This window comes from Mesoplodon densirostris, chromosome 3, assembly GCF_025265405.1.
Source record: "Mesoplodon densirostris isolate mMesDen1 chromosome 3, mMesDen1 primary haplotype, whole genome shotgun sequence".
NCBI classification, from domain to species: domain Eukaryota; kingdom Metazoa; phylum Chordata; class Mammalia; order Artiodactyla; family Ziphiidae; genus Mesoplodon; species Mesoplodon densirostris.
Window position 1 is genome coordinate 140,202,375 of NC_082663.1, and position 23,670 is coordinate 140,226,044.

Below are 23,670 nucleotides of genomic sequence, written 5' to 3' on the forward strand. Positions count from 1 at the left end.
CTTACATCATGAGAAGTAAGTTTCCCTTCCAATCAAGGCCTTTAAACTCTCTGCCCAAAGGCAACCACTGTTAATCTGTATCCTTTTTTTTTTTTTTTTTTTTTTTTTTTTGGCCGCACCAGGTGGGGTCTTAGTTTCCCAACCAGGGATTGAACCTACGCCCCCTGCCTGCAGTGGAAGCCCTGAGTCTTAACCCCAGGGAAGTCCCTATCTGTATCCTTTCACTGTAATAAACCATCACGGTGAGTAAAACAGCTTTTGTGAATTCTGCAAGTTCTTCTAGTGAATCCTCCAAACCTAGGGTGGTCCTGGTGACCCCTGAACAGCAGAGTCTTTGCTGGGTGGACAGGCAGGGAAGGGAAGTTGAGGCAGAGAAGGAAAAGGTATGAAAAAGTTCAGACTTTTAGGTAGAACAGATAACACTATTTATTGAGTGCCCGTATGTAAAGTGGGGACATTACATACCTTTCTCCCAAATACCTCGTTCACATTTTGTTCACCACAGACCTTTTGGCATTCATTTTGATTTTCAGGCACGTTGTGCTTCCTTACGTGTTGATCCTGAGGTGAATGCCTTTCTCTCCTCACCCTAGCCCATCCCTGAGTTGTTCTCACTCCCATTTCACAGAAGATGCAGCTGATGTCCCAGGAGAGAGGCTGTTTTCTTAAGTCCTCCAAGAAGGTGATGGAGGAGCCGGCACTCCAAGCAAGCCCATGGATGCCAAGGTATCCATTTCTCCTGTCTGTGGTTTATTAACATTGAGAGGTGGGTGGACAGGACCAAGATCACCAAAGCATTTTCAATAAGGTCAAATCCTGAGAAGGTCTTTCCCTGATCATGTTTTTGATTATTTTTCCCCCAGCTTTATTGAGATATAATTGACATATACCATTGTGTAAGTTTAAGGTATATCATGTGTCGATTTGATGTACTTATGTACTGCAGGATGGTTACCACCATAGCATTAGCTCACATGACTCCATCATGTCACATAATTACCATTTCATTTTTGTGGTGGGAACATTTAACTCTCTTAGCAACTTTTGAGTGTATAATACAGTATCATTAATTATAATCTCCACGCTATACATTAGATCCCCAGACTTATTCATCTTATAACTGGAAGTTTGTACCCTTTGGCTAACATCTCCCCATTTCTCCCACCCTACTGTCCCTGGCAACCACCATTCTACTCTCTGTTCTAAGTTGGGCTTTTGTTATATTTCATATATAAGTGAGATCATACAGTATTTGTCTTTTCTCTGACTTATTTCACTTAGCATGACGCCCTCAAGATCCATCCATGTTGTTCAAGTGGTGTTGGTTTTTTGTTTTTTGTTTTTTTTCGGTATGTGGGCCTCTCACTGTTGTGGCCTCTCCCGTTGCGGAGCACAGGCTCCGGACGCGCAGGCTCAGCGGCCATGGCTCATGGGCCCAGCTGCTCCGCGGAATGTGGGATCTTCCCGGACCGGGGCACAAACCCATGTCCCCTGCATCGGCAGGCAGACTCTCAATCACTGCGCCACCAGGGAAGCCCCAAGTGGTGTTTTTGATTATTTCAAAGAACACATCTCAGTTTCATATGGGTAGGTCCTTAACTGCCCCTCTGGAGACTCGCTAATCTCCCTTCTTACCAAGGAGGGCGGTCCTCAGGCTCCACACTTCCTGCAGGCAGAGATTCAGCTAGAGTTGATTTAAAGCTGGTTGCCCAGTTTCTCAGCACTGCTGACATTTGCAGGCTGGTAATTCTCCGTGGTGGCACCATCCTGTGCATTGTGGGGTGTTGAACAGCATCCCTGGGCTCCACCCACTAGATACCAGTAGCTCCCCGTCTCCCAGTCGTGACAACCAAACATTGCAGTGTCCCCTAGGGTGGGCAGAATGGCCCCCAGTAGAGAACTGCTGGCTTAAACAGTACACCTGGCACCTGTGCTTCATCAGTGAGCACAGGATGGGGTGGGGGGTTCCACTGAGTTTGTCCTTCTTGCCTGTCCTGCCAGGACTGGGCATGGCTCCCAGCATCGCACGGCCTCCATCTGCACACCTGGGTCCAGGCTCAACTTTCATGGAGCCCCAAGAGACCCAGGTGTTTGGGAGGCTGGCTGGTCCCTGGGCCCCAACACCAAGCGCCAGGAAACCACAGTAGCTATGGTGACCGCTGAGCTCCCGGGGTGCGGATCTATTGGTTGAGGGGCAAAAGGCTCCGGTGCCTGGAGGAGTCAACATCCAGGGGCCTTGGCTGGGAGGCCACTGCCCAACATTCCCCCATTAGCGCTCGCAGACCCAGCAGAGCAGTGGAGAGCCACTGGTTCAGCCCCCTGGGGGTGCTGGAGGTGACAGAGCCTGCAGGTAGCTGAAGGGAGCTGAGAGAGTGAGATGGAAGCCCCGCTCCAGATGGCCCTGCCTGGCTGGCTTCCTAGGAAGGCCATCTGGCCACTGGCGTGAGGTCTCTGAGGCCCAGGTCCTTTCCTGGGGAAGGACTGTCCAGGTGGGCAGGCAGCATGAACGTCAGGCCCCTCAGCCCGGGCACCCGCCGGCGGCCTCTCCAGGGTCAGTCAGGCCCCCTCCCGGCACTTCCATCCAGCAGTGTGGCCATCTTCATCAACTCTACGGTCTCAGGTAAGGGACTGGGCAGGGCTGGGAGCTCAGGGGATGCCAGGGCAATGGTCATGGCTCGCAGGTTCCTCTAAGAGACCTGGATGTGAATGCAGCCGGGACAGTGACCCACGTAGGAACTGGTGAGGGAGAGCCTCCCTGACCCTCTGTTTCCTCCTCCATAAGCTAGGCTCAGAGTCTGACTTGACAGAGTTCCTCTGAGTAGCAAATGATATTGCAATGAATATTAATGATGAACATTCTACACTCTAGGCTTAAAAAGTGCCTGAATCTTCCCGTAGCTACAAGGCTCTGCATATGAAGGGGACCCTGTTCCCTCCTCAGCTATATCTGGTTTGATTCTCACTTCACCCATGTGTTGTAGTCATACTGGGCTCCAGCAGGTCCTGGAACCCATGAAGCCTCAGGCCCCATAAGCTGTAATTATTCAAGTTATGTGTTTATTTAATGTCTGGCTCCTCTAACCAGGCTGTAAGCTCCATGAAGGCAAAGACTACATGGTGTGTGTTGGCAAATGTTTAATAACCTCTTCTCCGGATATTAAAACAAAACCAAAAACACCTGATTTATACCAAAAACAACATTTATTGAACCCCTGGGTTGAGGGCTGAGAAATTATCAGTGACCTAGACAGGCAGAGGTTCTTGACTTTGGGGAGCTTGCAGCCCTGCAAAGTAGAAGCATCACCCCCATTTTACAGATGGGGAAACCGAGGATAGCCTGACACTTGGCACAAGGCCACACAGTGAAGTCAAGTGGTGGAAAAAATCTCAGAATCCAGGTTTACCCTAGGTAGGGCTGCCAGAGTTATAACAAAAATAAAAAACCAAACCGCCACCACCAGCAACAAAACCAGGGCTCCCAGTTCAACTTGCATTTGAGATAAACAACCAATAATCTTTTAGCGTAAGTATATCCCAAATAGTGTGCAGAGAGGGGCATACTTATGCGAATAAATGATTTGGTGTTTATCCCAAATGCAGGTTGAACAGGGCTTATCAGAAATGCAAATTCTGGGCCCTATGGAGTGGGCTATACTTATGCTATCAAGTTTTTCATTGTTTATCTGAAATGTAAATCAACTGGGTGTCCTGTATTTTATCTGGCAATTCTAACCTAAGGTGACCAACCATCCTGGTTAGCTGGGACTGAGAGGTTTCCTGGGATGTGGGACTTTTAGCAGTAACAACAGGAAAGTCCCGGGCGTAGTTGGTCTTTCTGGTTTACCTCCTGTTTTTTGTATCTTTTGATTCACTGTGAAGGGTCCCAGCCTTGGTGGGAGCAAATAAGGCTAAAAGCAGAGCCGTGGGGCAGGGAAGAGTTCTGGGTTCTTCCCTTTCATATCCTCCATGCCACTCCTTGCAGATACGGATGCAGAGAGGGAAGCCCTACAGAGCACCGCCTACCCCGTAGTACAGACCTTCTGCCAGAAGCACGGCCTGATGTCCGAGGTAATTGCCCAACTGTTCCTCACTGCCTCAGCGTCAGGGAACGAGGGTGTGCCACCCGGGCAGTCACACAGGCTCTTTGCTTAGAGGCACCCTGTGCCAGTGTTACACCATGGAGGCTTAAAGTCCTCTTAAAAAAGAAGAGTGCAGGGCTTCCCTGGTGGCGCAGTGGTTGAGAGTCCGCCTGCCGATGCAGGGGACATGGGTTCGTGTCTCTGTCCAGGAAGATCCCACATGCTGCGGAGCGGCTGGGCCTGTGAGCCATGGCCGCTGAGCCTGCGCATCTGGAGCCTGTGCTCCACAACGGGAGAGGCCACAACAGTGAGAGGCCCGCGTACCGCAAAAAAAAAAGAAAAAAAAAGGAGAGTGGAGGGGTCGTGGCCACAGGCACTGCGGTCAGCACAGGTGGTGTGGCAAAGTACTAGGAGTGGCTGCCTTGGGACCCTGCTCCTTGGGCGTGGCACTTTTGTTGTTGTTTTGTCCTGCCTTCCCGGGCTCTCCCTGCACTGGGGCAGCTTCGGGGGGCATCAAAGAGGGCCGTGGGATATCCGGGGTGGGCAGGCAGGTGAGACGTGCCTTTTTCCTGGGACACTAATGGTGTACCAGCTGGGCAGTCACCACGGGCCCCAAATAGACTGCACCGATCCCAGGGCGGGGATGTTGCTGCCTGCACATTTCCAAGCGGAAATCAACAAACTGTCTGGAGTCTCAGCTCCAGGTAATGCTGCCTCCTTGCCATTTACGACTGTCATCCATCACACCAACAGCCCCCACCAGCATTTATATATTACTAAAAAAGAAGCAGCGCTGTGATGGGAATTTGACTCTGCCCGCCACTGATCATGAGACATAGTTCAATGGCAGAGACACTAAAAAGGAAAACATAGGTGCTGAGCACCGATGAAACACCCCGTGTGCATCCCTTTAATGTCCACCAGGTGCTGTGTGGCTAACACAGTAAACATCCTCAAGACGCAGTCGGAGAGACAGTGGCCCAGAGAGATGAAGGTTCTTGCCCAGAGCTGGTGGCTGACACTTTTTCCTTCTCCCCTTCCTCCTCCAGCCACATCCAGTACTGTAGTCCTTTCGCCCCATGCTGTTTTTATTAGGAATTTTATGTCTTTCCCTCTGGACAAAGGAATTTAGGGAGGCAGGGAGCATTCTGAGTCCCATCCCCCTCTCCTCATCCCAGCTTTCTGCAGCGTCAGCTTCACTACTTGAATTGAACCCTTCTGCCTAGCCAGCTTCTGCCTAGCAGGCAAAAATGGACCACAAGCGTGCGGTTGCCAAGGAGACTTTGCCACATCTGATTCTGGCCAAACGAAAACCCTCCTTTGCAAAGAAAGCTCTGAGAACAAGTGTGGACATGTCCTCGTTTAAAAAGGAACAGTTTGAAAATGCCCAAGCTCTTTAAAAAAATTTTTTTAATGTTTTTAAGTAAATTTTTGAGTTCAGAATTTAGATTTGCAGGAAGGTTGCCTATGGTACAGAGTTCCCATATGCCCCACACCTACTTCTTCCCCTATATTGTAAACATCTATTATCAGGGCATATTTGTCATAACTAAGAAATGGACATCAGGATGTTACCATTAAGCAACCTCTGGACTTTATTTGACTGTCACCAAGTCTTCTATTCGTGTCCCCTCTCTGGTTGAGGACCCCGGCCAGGGAATCCTGTTGCGTTTAGTTGTCACAGCTTCCCACTCTCCTGTGGCTGGGACAGCTCCTTGGTCTTCTCCTTTGTACTCATGACCATCACAGTCTTGGGGATAACTGCCCAGGTGTCCTGCAGGATGTCTCCAATCTGGGTCTGTCGGATATTTTTCTCATGATTACACTGGGATTATGGGTGTCATTCAAATTCTTTTGATCCAGACATCCCTCTTTGAGGAGAGGCTATCAAAAATTACTGAAGAGGGACTTCCCTAGTGGCGCAGTGGTTAAGAATCCACCTGCCAACGCAAGCGACACAGGTTCGATCCCTGGTCCGGGAAGATCCCACATGCCTCAGAGCAACTAAGCCCATGTACCACAACTACTGAGCCCGCACGCCACAACTACTGAAGCCCACGTGCCCTAGACCCGCGTGCTGCTACTACTGAGCCCGTGTGCTGCAACTACTGAAGCCTGCAGGCCTAGAGCCCGTGCTCCACAACAAAAGAAGCTACCTCAGTGAGAAGCCCGCACACCACAATGAAGAGTAGACCCCACTTTCTGCAACTAGAGAAACAACAAAGACCCAACACAACCAACCAACCAATAAATAAATTAATTAATTAATTAAAAAAATTTTTTAATTACTGAAGAAATTTTACACCTTTATCAAAGGGAATTAAAAAAAAATCACCCATCCTACCACCTTCCTGACAAACCCACGCTTGTTATTTCTAGGTGGTTGATCTGAGGTGGGGTATTCGAAACACCGAGGCCACCAACCACATGACCACGGAACTCTGCTTGGAGGAGCTTGGCTGGTGTCAGAAAACATCCATAGGGCCAGCTTTTGTTGTGAGTCTCTTGGGAGGGATGGATTAGCTCTTACTTCTCATTCCACCACCAGGATATGGCCCCTACTTCTTAGCCAAACCCATCAGTGGAGGGAAGTGGGTGGCATTTCTGCTATCATATCCAATCTTCGTAGCCTGCCTATGGCAGACATTGCTAATCGATCACAGCACTCATTTTTCTGCAGAGCTAGCTGGGATCCAGACATTAGCAGTCAAGTAGAAGCAGCAGGTGAGTTGGAGAGCAGAGTGTTGAAGCCCAAAGGGATCTTAGAATTTGCTCCGAAACTTCCCCTGGGTTTTTCACCTCATTCACTTTGTCTGGGAAACGTTGAGGTCCTAGAAAACCACAGAGAAAGTGGAAATCTACAGGGTATCGAAAATTTTTTTCTCCAATGTGCCCCATGGTGTTGGGAGCAGACTCTGTGGCCCTATCTGGAGCCTGCCTCAGGGGCAAACTTCCCCTCTAGGTGAGAACAATCAGGGTCTTCTCTCGTCCCCAACTACACTCCCTCTGACACCAGAACAATGTTACAATGTTGTGTTAGTTTCAGGTGTACAGCAAAGTGATTCAGTTATACATATATATTCTTTTTCAGATTATTTTCCCATATAGGTTATTAAAAAGTGTTGAGTATAGTTTCCAATTTTAATTATTGCTTTAAAATACATCCTAATGTTTGAAAGGCTGTACCATCTGGCTTACGTATCTCCTTCACACATTTTTTTTCCAGTCTTCTAATTTTGCTGATGATTGAGCCTGATGATTGATCATTTTGTTGTGTTTCAAAGAAAAAAGAAAAGAAAAAAATTTTGTAAAGAAAAAAGGGAGATGGGGAGAAAATGAACTCCAGGAAGAATTCGATTTTGCAACCCAAACTGCAGGCAATCAAAAGCACAATGCAGAGGTATCAGCAACTGCGAAAGCTCAAGGTGAGAATGAGCACATTTATTATAGAAACAGAAAGGTCAATATGACAGAAGCAAGATGGAAAAGGGGATTAGTGGTACAGGATAAACTTGGAGAGACAGGGAGGGGGAACCAATTCACATGGGCCTTATGGGCCAAAGCTAAGGGTTATGTTAAGTGTCATGGAAAGCCTTCATAGAGGTTTTATTGTTTCTTTTTGTAAGCAGAGGAGTGATGATAAAATACAATTTCTGGTTTTTCAAAAAAAAAAAAAAAAAGCACAATGCAGCTTCCAGGTGGCATGGGGGATGAGGGACAGGAGGGAGGATGATCTCTGAGCTTCCCCCAGGCCCAAACGGCCCAGGGACCTTGAAAATCCTTCCAAAATCTTAGTTATCAAGATAATTAATATTTTAATGCAATGTTATTTTTTAATATCAAAATTGACCCCCCAAATCCATGAGGAACAAAATATCAAATTCTAAAGACAGAATCCACCCTGCACTTTGGAGACCTATGTTCACCTCCCCCCAATCTGGCCCTGCTCCCTGGCTGCTACTGAGGACAGTCCTGCCCCCAGGGCCACATCAGAGCATGAGATTTGGGCAGAGCCAAGGGAGGCCTTCATTCTTGTCACAGCTCTATTGCTGGGACAAGCCAGCACCTAGTAATAGGTAAACAAGGTGTTTCCTGTGGCTGTCATAACAAATGACCACAAATGTGGGGGGCAGGGAGCTTAAAATGACAGAAATTTATTTTCTCACAATCTGGAGGCCAGAAGTCTGAAATCAAGGTATCAGCAGGGTCGCACTCCTTCCTAGCTTTCTCAGGGTGAATCTTCTTGTCTTCTCCAGCTTCTGGGGTCTCCAGGTATTCCTTGGCTTGTGGCTGCACTCCCCCAGTCTCTTCCTCTGTTGTCATAGCATCTTCTTCTCCTTTTCTATTTGTGTCAAATCTTCCTCTGCCTGTCTCTTGATAAGGACTCTTTGGGATTACATTTCAGGCCCACTTTGATAATCCAGGATAGTCTTCCAGTTTAAGATCCTTAGATAAATCATGTCGACTGAAAAAAAAATGCACAACCTGAAAGTTGAGAGTTATGTTTTCTTTGGTGGACATTCTTAGGACTTCAAGCCTGGGAGACAGCATCTCAAATAACACACACAGAGAGAGAGACTGCTCCAAAGAGGAAAGGGGGACACCAGGATATATAGATAGGAGTTTTTGCAACAAAGACCATGTAGTAAGAAAATCAAAAGATTACTGTTAAAGAAAACCAGATATCTTAAGTAATTTATTGCTTTCCTATGTATGCGAAGTTGCAAGAGTTTGGGCTCACTGAAATTATTCCTTTGATATGTACCTCAGCTATCTGGGGCCAGTATCCTGTGCTTTCTCATCCTGAGTCTCCTCAGGGTGCATCTTTGGGGGTGGGTGCAGTGGCGGACTCCTTGATGGCAGGCATCCTGTTTCCCTCCTGAGTTTCCTCAGGGCTCACCATCGGGGAGGCTGTAATGTGATGGTTCGATGGCTGCAACATCCTTTGTTTACTGGCATGGCAGGCAATATTGTTTCACTCACGAGTGGAAGATCAGGAGAAGGATTTATTATGACTTGCAGCAAGTAAGGGGAACACCAGGGACCTTTCCCAAAGCACTTTCTCCCTGAACAGCAAAACTGGGGAAGTTTTAAGCTCAGGGTACATGTATATTCATGAAGGGGCTTGAGCAGAGGAGACTTCAGCATAGAATTGAGGCAAAGGTTCACAGAGTCCAAGTTTCAATTGACTGAAGTCAGGAGGGTCCACATCATCATCCAACCCTCCACTTGGGTAGGGGTCTTAGTTCCTGCAGAACTTAAAGATATATTATATGTATATCCCTTGAGGAGGAGATGGGACTCTTTTTTATCACTGGACTATTGTCTCTTGACTGCTTTTCCATTATTCCTGCGTTCCCTCACTTCCCTTAAGATCACTGATTACTGAGATGTGTTCAAGGACAAGCATTGCAGCCAGGCTTGTCCTTGAACACAAAATGATCATAAAATGGCTTAGGCCAAAATGATTTCTCTTATGTCAAGAAAGCCATTGCGGGTGCTCTTTTTCTGGAGACCCACTAACCTATCTGCTTACTTTAATATAATTATCTCCATGGTACAACCACCAGGACCACTTTAAGGGCTCGGCATGCCTCACCCAGGGTCACAGATCTAAGTGCCCAAGCCAAGATCTGAACCTATACTCCCCACACCCCTCTCTCCTCCAGGCCCTTGTAGGTGACCAGTACGGCCCCCGTCCTGTCCCCTCGCTGATCGAGGAAAAGGAGTGGGAGGCGCTGAAAGCTCAGCTGAGCGCCAGGCCACGTGACCTGGAGCTGGTGGCATGATGCTTCCAGACAGATGACAACGCTGTGCCCCCCACCTACCTGCTGCAGACTCTGGACAGCGGGGAGGCCCGTGGGCCCGAGGAGGCCACCCTGACCTCTGCACTGCATTCTGGAGCCCAGGAGGCCCGCAGGCTGGGCCTCATCACCCAGGAGAAGTGGCACCGCTACCACCGGTCAGGTGAGGCTGCCGGGACTCCCTTTGCGGGTCCCCAGGAAACATCCACCCGTTTAAAATACACATCACGTTTTGTCCAAACGCCACAGTCTGCATTTCTATAAATGCCAAACCAACCTAGCTCCCGGAGCCCTAGTTGTGAGAAAGATTATTTATCTGATCCAACAGAGTTAAGTCAAGTCCTGGTGAATTTCAGTCTCTTAGGATTCTTCTCTCCTTCCCTGGCTCCTTTCCTTTTCCCAAGCAGGCTCCTGGCTTTGGGGGACGTGTACTACGATGACCCCATCCCTGTTTGCCTGGGACTGAGCCACTCTCACGATGCTGGACTTTTAGGGCCAAACCCAGGACAGTTCCAGGAAAACTGGAAGAGTCGGTTGCCCTGTGTTAGTCGAGAGCTGTCCCCTGCTAAGGAGTCGTCCTTCATCAATGTACCTGCCTCTGAGGTGAAAACTGAGGCAGAGGAAGAAGGAGTCTCTTTTGCCCAAGCGGGAGAATAGGGATTCCCCCCTGTGACTGTCTGAGTCCACCACCCAGCTCCCAGCTGGTCCCTTACCTTTCACCCCTGGCCTTGTCTTCTGCCCTTTCCATCCTCTACACGGGCTACCAGAAAGATTTTTCTAAAAATGCAGTGTGATCAAGCCATTGCCCCACTGCAGGCTGTCAGCAAGAGATAGGTTCTTCTTATTATTTATGAGTTAGTAATGTCAGCTTATGGATTATTAGTATGTCAATTTACATCACCCAAACTATTAAATATATGAATTTATATCACCCACACTATTAAGTGTATGAATTTATATCACCCATAGTATTAAATATATGAATTTATATCGCCCACACTATTGAATGTATGAATTTATATCACCCACACTATTAAGTGTATGAATTTATATTACCCACACTATTAAGTATATGAATTTATATTACCCACAGTATTAAATATATGAATTTATATTACCCACACTATGAACTATATGTATTTATATTACCTACACTATTAAATATATGAATTTCTATTATCCACACTATCAAATATATGAATTTATATTATCAAAAATATTAAATATATGAATTTATATTACCCATATTATAAAATATATGAATTCATTTTATCAACATATTTAATATATTGATTTAGTTAAAGATATTGAATGTAGTGATATTTATTAATAGTATTTTAATGTTATTAAAATATAGGATTATTATCTATTATATATATACATTCTAGTAAAGACATACCAATTTTTAAAATTTTTATTTCAGGATAATTTTAGATGAAGAAAAAAGTTACAACATTATAAAGCTACAAAGATAGTGTAGAGTTCCTGAATGTTCTTCACCCAGCTTCCCGCAATGCTAACATCTTACGTGACCGAGGTACACTTGCCAGAACTCAGAAATGAACATCGGTATTTAATATTGGTGCATGACTAGTAACTAGACTCCAGACTTTATTTGGATTTCCTCAGTTCTCCCATCAATGTCTTTCTGTCCCAGGATCCCACATTGTATTTAGTCCTTTGTCTCCTTAGGCTACTCTGATCTGTAACAGTTTTCATGACCTTGACCGATTTGAGGAGCACTGGCCAGGTCTTTTGTAGAATGTCCCTCAATCTGGGCTTGGCTGGTATTTTCTCATGATTAAATTGGGATTGTAGGTTTTGGGGAGGAAGACTGCAGAAGTAAAGTTCCCTCCCCATCCCATTGCATCAGGGGTACCTGAGGTCTACTTGACATCACAGGTGATCCTAACCTTGACCCTTTGGTTAAGGCTAGTAATGACATACCAATTTTTTTTTTTGTCCCCACTGTGCGACATGCGGAACTTCCCCAACCAGGGATCGAACCCATGCCCCCTGCATTGGAAGCACAGAGTCTTAACCACTATACCACTGGGGAAGTCCTGACATATCAATTTTGAATACACTTTTATATGGATAATAATGTTAAGGCTACTGTTTCTTGTGCACTTACCATGTTGCTATTGCTTGCTCTATGACACAAAGCCAAGTGAGCTAATTGCTCTCATAGAGATGTCTGACATCGGGACTGTAATCAGCGTCTGGGCTCAAGTATGGGATGGGCTGGGATTTACATCTCAGCCCTGCCCCTTTCCAGCCATATTGACTTTTGGCAGCTTGGACTCTCCTTTTCCTCATCTGTAAAATGGAACTAGTCAGAGGTAGTACCTAATGGAGTCATTATAGGGACCTAAAGGGTCTTGTCCTGGCCTTGATCTCATTCAACAATGAGATCTCCAAGCAATCATGTCAAACCTCGCCCATTAAGAAGTCCCACTTGAAAGAACAAATAGAAACTCCTTGACATCAGCAGAAAGCACAAACAGTTGTGGAGTTCAGGGGCAAGTCATGGACGGCATCTTCAGAGCACATTATTTTCCAGGCACCTTGCTCAACTTTTTTTTTTTTTAATTTTTTACCTTGAAATAGAGATTCATAGGAAATTGCCAAAAGAAAAAAAAAAAAGGAGGAAGAGGTATCCTTTACCCATTTCCCCCCAAAGGTAACATCTTGCAAAACTAGAGTGCAATATTATTACACAACCAGGAAGTGGATATTGTTACAATCCAGAGAGAGCACACTTATACAGACACCATTTGTGTGTGTGAGTGTGTGTGTGTGTGTGTGTGTATGTTTGTCTCGCCCATTTCCTTCTCTGCAATTTTCTCACCTGTGTAGCTTCGAGTAACCACCGTGGTCAATACACAAGACTGTTCCCTCACCATAAGGATCCCCCCACTGTCCCTTTAGAGCAGCATTCACCACTTCCCACAAACCCCAGCACTGGTAACCACTAACCCATCTCCATCTCATTTATTTTGTTATTTCAACCATATCATAGAAGATAAGATCACAGACTGTAAACTTTTGAGTTTAGTTTTGTTCCTTCAGCATAAGGTGCTCAGCTTTTCACAAGCATTATTTCATAGAAAATCCTCACAACAGCCCCTTCAAGGTTGGACTAGTACACCCATGTTACAAGGGAGGAAACAGAGACTCAGAGAGGTGCAATGATTTGCCTAAGGTCACACAGCCTGCTGGTGGCAGAACAGATGGTCTTGGATTGGTTCATGCCAAAATGTGTCCAAGAAGGATCCTGTTTGGGGACTGTTAGCTGCCTTCATCTCTGACCTTCACTCATGGGGCTGAGAGGCATGTGAGGTCAGTCCAAGGAGGACTTTTGAGTGGTTCTTGTCTTTGGCTCTGAGACTGAGTCCTGTCTGCAAGGGCCTGACTCGCTCAGCTAGAGAGCTGGGATCCTCTGTTGAGCCCAGGGAGGCTTCAAAAATAACTCCTCAAGTCTGACTGCTATTTCAAAACAATGACCTCCAGGGAGAAGTCAGTGTGAGCTCTTGGCTCTGGAAAATACAGGTCCTCAGGGCAGCTGCTCCATGCTCTGGGACAGGGGTCAGCAAACCATGGCCCAATGACAAAACCTGGCACACTGCTTGTTCTTGTAAATAAAGTTTTATTGGAACACACTGGAGTGTATTCGTTTACATGTTGTCTGTGGTTATGCCAGGTGACTCTGGAACACACTAAGCTTGAGAACCAATGTTTCCATCCCCGGAATGTGTCTACCAAGTGCTCCCATTCGAGCCAACTGATGACATAATGCTGACCACACTCACTTCCCATCTCCTCCACTTTTGCAGTCATCGAGGGGGAAATAGAATGGGGCCTGCTGAGCTCAACAGACTGGGACCAGGGGGCGACCGTCTTCCTGAGAGATATCCAAGACCTCAACAAACACATCCTGGAGGTCTGCGCCCTCAAGATGGTGGACCAGCTTGCAGCCGTTTGCCTGGACACAGACGCCCAGAACCTTCTCAGCAGCCTCAAGGAGCACATCGCTGACATGCAGCCCGGAGTTCTCAAGGCCCACCACCTGGCATGGAGCCGAGACCTGGTGGACCCCCCCAAACAAGGCTCATGGACAGTACCCAAAGGAGCTAGGGGAGCAGTTTGTGGCCAGGGCTAAACATCAGGTCCTCAAGTGCCTCCAGAAACAGGAGGCAGGCAGGCGGGAGTTGGCATGGCTCTATCAGGAGATCCGCCACCACCTGGGGCTCAGTGCCGAGGCCCCCCGGACCTTTTGTGGGCACCAGGAGCTCCTAACCCAGCTGGGGCAGCAGCTCCAGCAGAGCGACGGCCACCCCCACCCACCCCTGGTGCTTTTTGGACCCCCGGGCATCGAAAAGACTGCTCTGATGTGCAAGCTGGCTGAGCAAATGCCAGGGCTGCTTGGCCACAAGACAGTGACCGTTCTGCGGTTTCTGGGGACGTCACAGATGAGCTCCGATGCCCGAGGCCTGCTCCAGAGCATCTTCTTCCAGGTGTGCCTGGCCTACGGGCTACCCCTGCCCCCTGCCCAGGTCTTGGAGGCCCATACCAGGGTGGTCCAGTTTTTCCACACCCTCCTCCACACCGTCTCCTACCAAAACTTTGAGTCCCTTGTGATCCTGCTGGATTCGATGGATGAGGTTGCCTCTGTCCACCGTGCTCGGAGGGTCCCCTGACTGCCTCTCAAGTGCCCCCCAAGGGTCCACCTCATCCTCTTGGTCTGCTCAGGACAGCGTGGGGTTTTAGACACTATGCGGCAGGTGCTCACGGACCCAGGTGCTTACTGGGAGGTGAAACCCCTCTCTGGAAACCAAGGGCAAGAGATGGTTCAGCTCCTGCTGGCCGCCTCGAGGAGGACGCTGAGCCTGATGCAGAGGGACCTGCTCTGGGCCAGCCTCCCGGAGTGTGGGCACCCGGGGCGGCTGAGGCTGCAATTCGAGGAGGCCCGGAAATGGGCCTCCTTCACCGTGCCGCCCCTCTGGCCTCCACAGCTAAGGAAGCGATGCACCAGCTGTGTGCCTGCCTGGAGCAGACACATGGGCAGCTCCTGGTGGCCCGAGTGCTGGGCTACATTGTGTCTTCCCGGTGAGTCTCTGTTGTTTTCACTCTTTTTTGAACTGAGATAGAACACATGCATTCTTCTCCAAGGGCAGCCATAACAAAATCACAACCTGGGTGGCTTAGAACAATGGAAATCTATTCTCTCGTGGTTCTGGAGGCCAGAGTCTGAAATGAAGATGTCAGCTGAACCACACTGCCTCCAGAGCCCCTAAAGGAGAATCCGTTCTAGGCCTTTTTCTTAGTTTCTGGTGTTGCTGGCAACCCTCAACATTCCTTGGCTTGTAGACGCATCACTCCAATCTCCACCTCTGACCACCTTGTGGTCTTCTCCCTGTGTGTCTCTCTGTCTGAATTCCCCTCTTCTTGGAAAGACATCACTCATTGGATTAGGGCCCACTTGCATCCAGTATTGTTACCGACCAGGGTTCTTGGCCTTCTTAATCAACAGAAATTGATAAGAGGCCAGAAAAGAAATTCAGGCAAGGCTTTATTGGGGCCCCTGCTGCAGCAGAGGGGAGGGAGAAGAGGTAACAGGTTCCCCTGCTTGCTCGCTCCCTGAGGGGGGAGTGAGCTTGTTCCTTATATGGGGTGAGGGTAGGGGCAGGTCCAGGGGTCGAGCCAGAGGGGCGGCTTAGGTTGTTTGCCCACCCCTCTGGTGGGGTTGTGTGCAGGGGGCATGCTCAGTACCCTGCTTTTGCTCCCAGCTCTTCAGAAGTGGCAACTGGGTTTTTGGTCTTTTTGTATCTTTTTGTCCATAATTTTCCCAACTGTGCGTGCACGCAGTTCTTTTTAGTCCCTTATAGTTTCTTTGTATTTTGTTGCTGGAAGAGACATTTGGCCAGGTGCAAACACTGCAGCAAAGGGTCCCAGGTCCCAGGTCCCAGCCTGTCTCTATATGAACTCATCTTAACTTGACTACTTCCCCAAAGACTGGTTTCAAACAAGGTCACATTCACAAGTTCCCCGTGGGTACGAATTTTGGGGAACACTATTCAACCCAGTCCAATTCGTACCATAATTTTCACTCATTTAAAGTGCGTAGTTCAGCAGCATTTAGTACATTCACAGTGTTACACAACCACTATCCATCTCCAGAACAATTCCTCACCCCACAAGGAGACCCCATCTCCATCAGCAGTAACTCCCCTTCCCCGACCCTCAGCCCCTGGCAACCACTAATCTGTCTCTATGCATTTGTCTAGAGTATTTCTTCAGAAAACGTTTTACTTAGAAATACTTTCAAATTATAGACTAGAGGAAGAACTCCCATAGTGCAAAAGTAGTGCCAAGAACTCCCATAGCGCAGAATTTTTCAGCCTTGGTGCTATTGACATTTGGGGCTAGATCATCCTTTGCAGTGTGTAGGGCCATCCTGTGCACTGCAGGATGTTGAACAGTATCCCTGGCCTCTACCCAATAGATTCTGGTAGTATCCCCCAGCTGGGACAACCAAAAATGTCTCACAACATTGCCAAGTGTCCCTTGAAGGCAGGATAGGTTCTCGTTGAGAAATACTGCCATACTTCTTCCCCCCACAATCACCAATTTTCCATATTAGCTTTCTCTCTCTCCCTTTTCCTTTTTCCCTCTCTCCCTTTCCTATCTCTCCTTTCCTTCCTTCCTACATCCCTCCCTACATCTCTCTCTCCCCTCCCTCTCTCTCTCTATTTCTTTCCATTTTTCTATCTATCTATCATCTATCTATCTATATCTATCTATCATCTATCTATCCATTCATCTATCTGTCTCTGTCTATCCACACACACACCCACAAACAAAATTTTTCCCTGAACCATTTGAGAATTCATTACAGGCATCATTCCCCTTCACCCTTAAATATATCACATATATCCTAAGAACAAGGGCAATCAGAACCCCACATCACCACAAGACAATTTTAAAACTCAGAAAATGTATCATAAATGCAATAATATTATTTAATACACAGTTTATAGTCAAAATTTACCAATTGTCTCAAAAATGTCCTTTATAGCTGTCCCCTCCCCTTGCCCCCATCCCAGGATCCAATCCAGGATAGCATGTTGCATTTAGCTGTCAAGTTTCTTTGGCTTCCTTTAATCTGGAATGTTCCACTCTCTGTCTTTGTCCTATTGAAGAGTACAGACCAGCGCTTCTGTAGCTCAGTGCTCCTTAACCCTCAATGAGTATATGTATCTCAGGTCTTGTTTTTGAATAAAGACTCTGATTCAGCAGGTCTGGGGGTGGGGCCTGGGATCTTGTGTTTCTCCCAGGCTCCCTGGCGACGTTGATGCTACTGGTCCAGGGAGCACACCTGGGGGTGGAGGGGAGTCGGTACACTGTCATCTGGGTTGATCTGATGTCTCCTCATGATGACATTCAGGTTAAACTTGGATGATGTTCGATCCTTCTTGTGCATTTTTTCCTACCGCAGATTTGCAACATACCCCTTTGTAATTAATAAGCAACGTGTGCGGATATCTCAGAAAAATCTTTTTAAAGCAAACTTCTCTGAAGAATTGACCACAAGCATGGGTCTACAGTTAATTCCAGGCTTTGTAGCATGGGAATCAGCAAAAAGTAATAGGAAAACCCAATTCCAGTGTGTTTATAGGGTTTAAGGAACGAAGGTTTAAATGCAGTTGCTGAACAAATTCCGATAAACCAGGGTCATGATGGTCAGAGATGCCAGGTGTGGATGGTGAGTCAGAAATAATGAGCAGGAGAGAGGAGTGTGTTCATCACAGGCACCCAGCATCCCACGGGAGGGTGGGACGGAGGCCAATTAGCAGGCATACTGAGCAACAAAGCTTTACCTTAATGCGAACAGCCATCGGGAGACACTCATGCCCATCATTAGAAATGCTGGATAATGCACCTTTCCTCTTCTCAGCTTGAGGGGTAGTTTTCTCTTTTGGACCTTTGTCTTTTGCCACAAATCAAGGTGGCAGCGACCAGCCAAGTAAGTGGGCTTTTTATTTGTTTGCTTATTTGCCAGGAACAGAAATCCACTCACGCTATCACATTAGAAATAAGGGCTTTATGCCATGGCCATGGGAGAAACTCAAGAGATGCAGGGCTACCCCATAGCCAACTCCAGGGAGGGGTAGCCCATATTTCATGTTGTACCCCAGGTTTTGTGATTGATGCCCACAGCATGGAGGCCTGGCCTGGACTCTTCAAGAGCACAGAGACAGACCAGGGAATGTTCCAGAATAAAAGGGTGGGCCATCAGGTCAAACTGATGAAGTCTACATGGAAGGTGGGGTTGTCATGGGAACCAGAAAGCCACAGAATCAGGGAAGTTTCTCATCACCTCTCCCTCTGGTTCCTCTCTGCACATTGGCTTCTGTTCTAGACTCTTCCTTTCTCCTCTGTAAGTGTAGCTTGCCTGCTACAGTTTCTGTTGGCATCATGGGCTCCCATTTTGGAGAACTGGTGCCATCATACTGGCTCTTTCTTGAGTCCTGGTTGCAAAATCTGGGGAGATAGACATCAACTGGCATTCTTGGCCCCATGTCTGGTCCAGTTAGTAAAGCTGGGGGCCTCCTGGGGTGGAGGACCACCCTCCTTCAGTGCCTGGTAAGGGAGGTGGTCTATGGAGGGTGACTCTAGGGGAGGTGATTTTGGTATGTCCTGTTGCATGAAAATATGTTATGTTTACACACAGAGTTGACCTAGAGTGTTGGTTGAGAGCCAGCTCTCAGAGCAGATCTGAGTACTTCTGGGCCAGTTGTTCTTACCTAGGGAGATTCTGTGCCCCCCAAGGTGGACACTTAACAATGGAGACATTTTGGTTGTCATGACTCGGGGATGGGGTGCTACTGGGATCTAGTGGATGGAAACCTGGGATGCTGCTCAACACCCTATAGTTCACAGGACCCTCCCCCGACCATAGGATCATGGTGCCCCAATTGTCAGTAGTGCTGAGGGTGCGAAACCCTGGCTTAGCATGAAAGATACTGCCTGGCTATCTCTCTATCCAGCTACCATAATACCTATCTATCCATCCATTCATCTATTTATCTACCTCATCTATCTATAATCTATCATATTCGTCTGTCCATCCATACATGCATCTATGTACACCTAACTATAAGCTATCATCTATCTATCTATCTATCTTGCTGGCGACACCTAGTGGGTGGAGGCCAGGGATGCTGCTAAACATCTTACAAAGTACAGGACAACCCCACAACAAAGAATGATCCAACCCTTAGTGTCAACAGTGAGAGGCTGAGAAATGCTGTGTTAGGCATGCATTGTGGCCTTTCTGAGCCCCCTCTGTACAGAGGGGTAGCTGGGAGAGTGTCTGTTCTGTATGGCTGCTGGAAGGAATAACAAGATCATGCTTGCAAAGGGACATCACTGGCCAAGATCCCTCAGCCAGGATCAAACACAGGGCTGTGTGACCTCACACACAGAGTTTGGTCTGCAGTGCAGTCAAGGCAGGTCCCATGTGGGGGGCAGATGAGGCCTTGGGTCCACATCGTCAAAGGGATGTCTTTGGGGATGGAGGAGGGCTCTTAACCTAGTGGTTCAGCTGTCTGTGGGCACATTCCCCAGTCTTTCCAGCACCGTCCAATAGAATGTTGGTGAGGAGGGCAATGCGCTGTATCTCATTGTCCAATGTGGTAACGACAAGCTGCAGTGGCAGTTGACCACTTGAAAGGCAGCTTATGCAATCCAGAAACTGGATTTTAAATTCTATTAATTTTTAACTTTAAATGCTCATGTGTGGCTGGTGACTACTACATTGGACATCATAGCTCTAGACTTGATGAGACACAAAATCTTCAAGAGCAGGGATGGAATTGAATTCCTCTTCCCCTGGCCATTCAGGGACATGAATACACAAACCTCAGTTTCCCCATCTGACAAATGGAGGAAGGCTTGCTGCTCTGCCTCCCTCCAGCTGAGTTTGGAGACTCAACTGCGAACTTGGATGAGGAGGTGCAAAGAGGTATAGGTCCTAATACTGAGCTGAGCAGGTTTAGGGAGGACAAGAAAATGGCACCGGTCCAGGATTGTTCACAGATCTTCACCTGCTCTTACGTCCCTTTGGAGTCTCCTTCCCCCTATTGTAGACTCCTGCTATTGAAGCCTAGACAGACGAGGTTGAGGCATGCCCCCAGGCAGCGGGTTGTCAGTGTTGAGCACAGATGGTATGACATATGATCTCACTTATGTGAAATGTCCAGAATTGTCAAATCCACAAAAAGTAGATTAGTGGTTGCCAGGGGCTAAGAGGGGGCAGGTGTCGCAAACATGGTGGTACCTCATGACTGTGTCTAGCAAAGTCTCTTGCCCCCAAACCTGCTCCAACAGAGGATTCCCCATTCCTTTTTTTTTAATTTTTAAATTTTAATTTATTATTTATTTACCTTTTTGGCTGCACTGGGTCTTCGTTGCTGCACGCGGGGTTTTCTCTTGTTGCGGTGAGAAAGGGCTACTCTTCATTGCAGCGCACGGGCTTCTCATTGTGGTGGCTTCTCTTCTTGCACAGCATGGGTGCTAGGCGCACGGGCTTCAGTAGTTGTGGCTCATGGGCTCTGTAGTTGTGGCTCACGGGCTCTAGGGTGTGGGCTCAGTAGTTGTGGCACACAGGCTTAGTTGCTCCGTGGCATGTGGGATCTTCCAGGACCAGGGATTGAACCTGTGTCCCCTGCATTGGCAGGCGGATTCTTAACCACTGCACCACCAGGGAAGTCCCCCCATTCTTAGTAGTGGGGTCACCTTCTGCATAACCAGGAGTCATGCTTGTTTCCTCTACTTCCACATCCTTTTTTCCCTCCATAATCAGAAAGTCCTCTTGGCTCTGCCTCTAAAACATCCTGAACCAACCTTTTCTTTCCCATTCCTACTGTCCCTATCTTATCCTAGGTCATCCCCATCTCCACCTGAACAAGTGCCCCAGGCCCTCACTTGTCTCCATGTCACTGTGTTTATCCCCCAACAAGCCCTTCCCCAGAGAGGCAAGAATGAGAATTTTTTTTTTAGTAAACCGCTATTTGGAAATAATTTTACATTTACAGAGGAGATAAAAAGGTTGAACAGAGTTCCCATAGATCTTGCCCCTTATTTCCCCTCATGTTAACATCCAACATAACCACAGCATTGCTGTCAAAGCCAGGACATTAGCATTGATACGTGACCATGATCTCAACTCCAGACTTGATTTGGATTTCACCAGTTTTTCCACCAATATCATTTTTTCTGGTCCTGGAGCCAATTCAGTATTCCTCATTGCATTTAGCAAAGTGAAATTATTTAATTGAGGTAAAATTCACACAATGTAAAGTTAAAATTTTAATGTGTTACAATTCAGTGACATTAGTACATTCACAATGTGGTGCAACCATCACCTCTATCTAGTTCCAGAACGTTTCCATCATTACTGAAAGGAGACCCTGTCCCTGTTAGCTGTCATTCCCCATCCCTCCTCCCTCAGCCCCTGGCAACCATGAATGGATCTGCCTTTATGGATCCTGATCTGGATATTTCATATAAATGAGATCATACAATATGTGGTCTTTTGTGACTAGTTTCTTCCACTCAGAATGTCTTCAAGGTTTATCTGTATTGTAGTGTGTATCAGCATTTTGTTCCTTTTTATGGTCAAATAAGATTCCATCGTATGGATACACCCCTGTCTTAGTCCATGTGGGCTGCTATAACAAAAATACCATAAGACTGGGTGGGTTTATAAACAATCTATTTCTCACAGTTCTGGAGGCTGGGAAGTCTAAGATTAAGGCACCAGCAGATTTGGTGTCTGGTGAGAGCCTGCTTCCTGGTTCACAGACAGTCATTTTTCACTGAAACTTCATATGGCAGAATGGACCAGGGAGCTCTCTGGGGTCTCTTTTATAAGGTCACTAATCTCATTCGTGGGGGTTCCACCCTCATGACCTAATCACCTCCCAAAGGCCCCACCTCCTAATACCATCATCTTGGGGATTAAGACTTCAACATATGAATTTGGGGGAGACACACATATTCAGTCCATAGCAACCACATTTTTCTATCCTTTCATCTGTTGATGGACATCTGGATTATTTCCACCTTTTGGCAATTATGACTAGTGCTGCTGTGAACATTCTTGTACAGGTTTTTGTAGGAACACCTGTCTGAAATGAGATTTTAAAATCATGAATGAGACTGAATTTCTTCTGTCCTGATTAAACCCTTCCAGTGACTTCCCAATGCTTTTAGAAAAGTATCCAAACTCCTTACCAAGGCCTGCTGGACCTGGCTGCGTCCCATCCCCCTTCCTGGAGCACCCTGGCCCCAGATTTTCCCACACTGGCTCCTTCCCTCCTGCACAATCCCAGCTCTTGTGACACCTTCTCAGAGGGACCCACCTGCTCCAAGAAGCATCTCTCCCCTGCCACTCACCTTGTCACTCTCCTTCATGTGATTTGGCTTATCTTCTTCCTAGCAATTGGTGTTACCCAAACTCTTTGTGGTTTTTTTTTTTTCTGTTATTTTCTATGTGGCTCTCTGCACTAGAAGACAAGCTTCATGGGCGTCTAGCTCTCTGTCCTCCAGGGGACAGCACAGAGATGACACTCTGTGAATAGTGGTTAAGCAAACATGCCAGTACTTTACTGATGTCAGTGGCCTTCCAGGTTGCAGCTGCTTCCCTGAGAATGAATGGACTGGCCTGGCCCCTGCCCAGAGGGCCCTGTACAGTGATGTGATGCCAGAGAAGTATGCAGCCATGCTTCCCTGGGATATCCATGTCGAAAGCCTGCTGGGATGTCCCATCTTGATCTGGTGGATAAGCCATTGTGCCTGAAACCACAAAGAGAAGATCCAAGCCTGGTTTGTATTGAGGGTGTATTGAAGAGTGAGAAAGAAGATTCTATTCTTTTTTTTTCTTTTGGCCACACTGCAAGGCATGGGGGATCTTAGTTCCCTGACCAGGGATCGAACATGTGCTCCCTGCATTGGAAGCACAGGGTCTTAACCACTGGACCACCAGGGAAGTCCCAGAAGATTCTATTCTGATGGAGGAAATTTTTGTGGAAACACAGGCCCACACCACGGTGCTACCAAGTAAACCCCAGTGGTGTGGCTCTCAGGAATTTTGGTTTGGAAAGACCTGTCAAGAGGAGAAAAGCAGGTTAGGGAGAAGGCCTGGCTACCCCAATGGAGAAAGTGTGGAGAACACCACCAGTGACATACCGGTGATTGGCAAAGATGAGATGGTCTCAGTGGAAGAGATCGCAGAGAATACTGATGTTAATAGCCACCTCGTTGGAGAGTAGAAAATTCCAAGTGAGCAGGTATTCTATATGTGTAAAGAATATGGCAAGTGTTTTGATCAAAATGAAGACTTTGATCAATATCAGGGAATTTAAAAAAACCAGCTCTTGGCCTTAGCGCCATCTTGTGAGAAACCTCCGCACCCTGAGAGCAAAGTGGAAGAAGAAGCAAATGCTCAGGCTGAAGCGCAAAAGAAGGATGAAGCAGAGGTCCAAGTAAACTTGTACACCCATGGAAGCCACAGGAGCAGAAACAAGGGAAGCCAGAGGACAGGGACACTGGTACAAATTGTTGGACTGCTTGCCTACCGTCTAGAACTTGTCTCAGTGGATCTGGAACATCTATGGCCATTCTGATCTCCTCGACCACCTTTGAGAGACCCACCTTGCTTGTATCAAAACAGTCCCTTCCTTTGCCCTGGACCTGTGACATTCTGGACTAGTTCTGTTCTC

At 47.3% G+C, this 23,670-nt stretch overlaps 1 protein-coding gene across 1 annotated transcript in view; it reads left to right on the forward strand.

Moving 5' to 3' along the window:
• Nucleotides 1–3,988: 3,988 nt before the first annotated feature.
• Nucleotides 3,989–23,670, forward strand: part of NWD1 (NACHT and WD repeat domain containing 1) — a 35,555-nt gene continuing 15,873 nt past the window's right edge. The window contains 7 exon segments of the mRNA XM_060094452.1: nucleotides 3,989–4,022; nucleotides 4,025–4,068; nucleotides 6,459–6,575; nucleotides 9,749–10,046; nucleotides 13,720–13,979; nucleotides 13,981–14,878; nucleotides 14,881–14,992. Coding sequence (XP_059950435.1) covers nucleotides 3,989–4,022; nucleotides 4,025–4,068; nucleotides 6,459–6,575; nucleotides 9,749–10,046; nucleotides 13,720–13,979; nucleotides 13,981–14,878; nucleotides 14,881–14,992 — 1,763 coding nt within the window.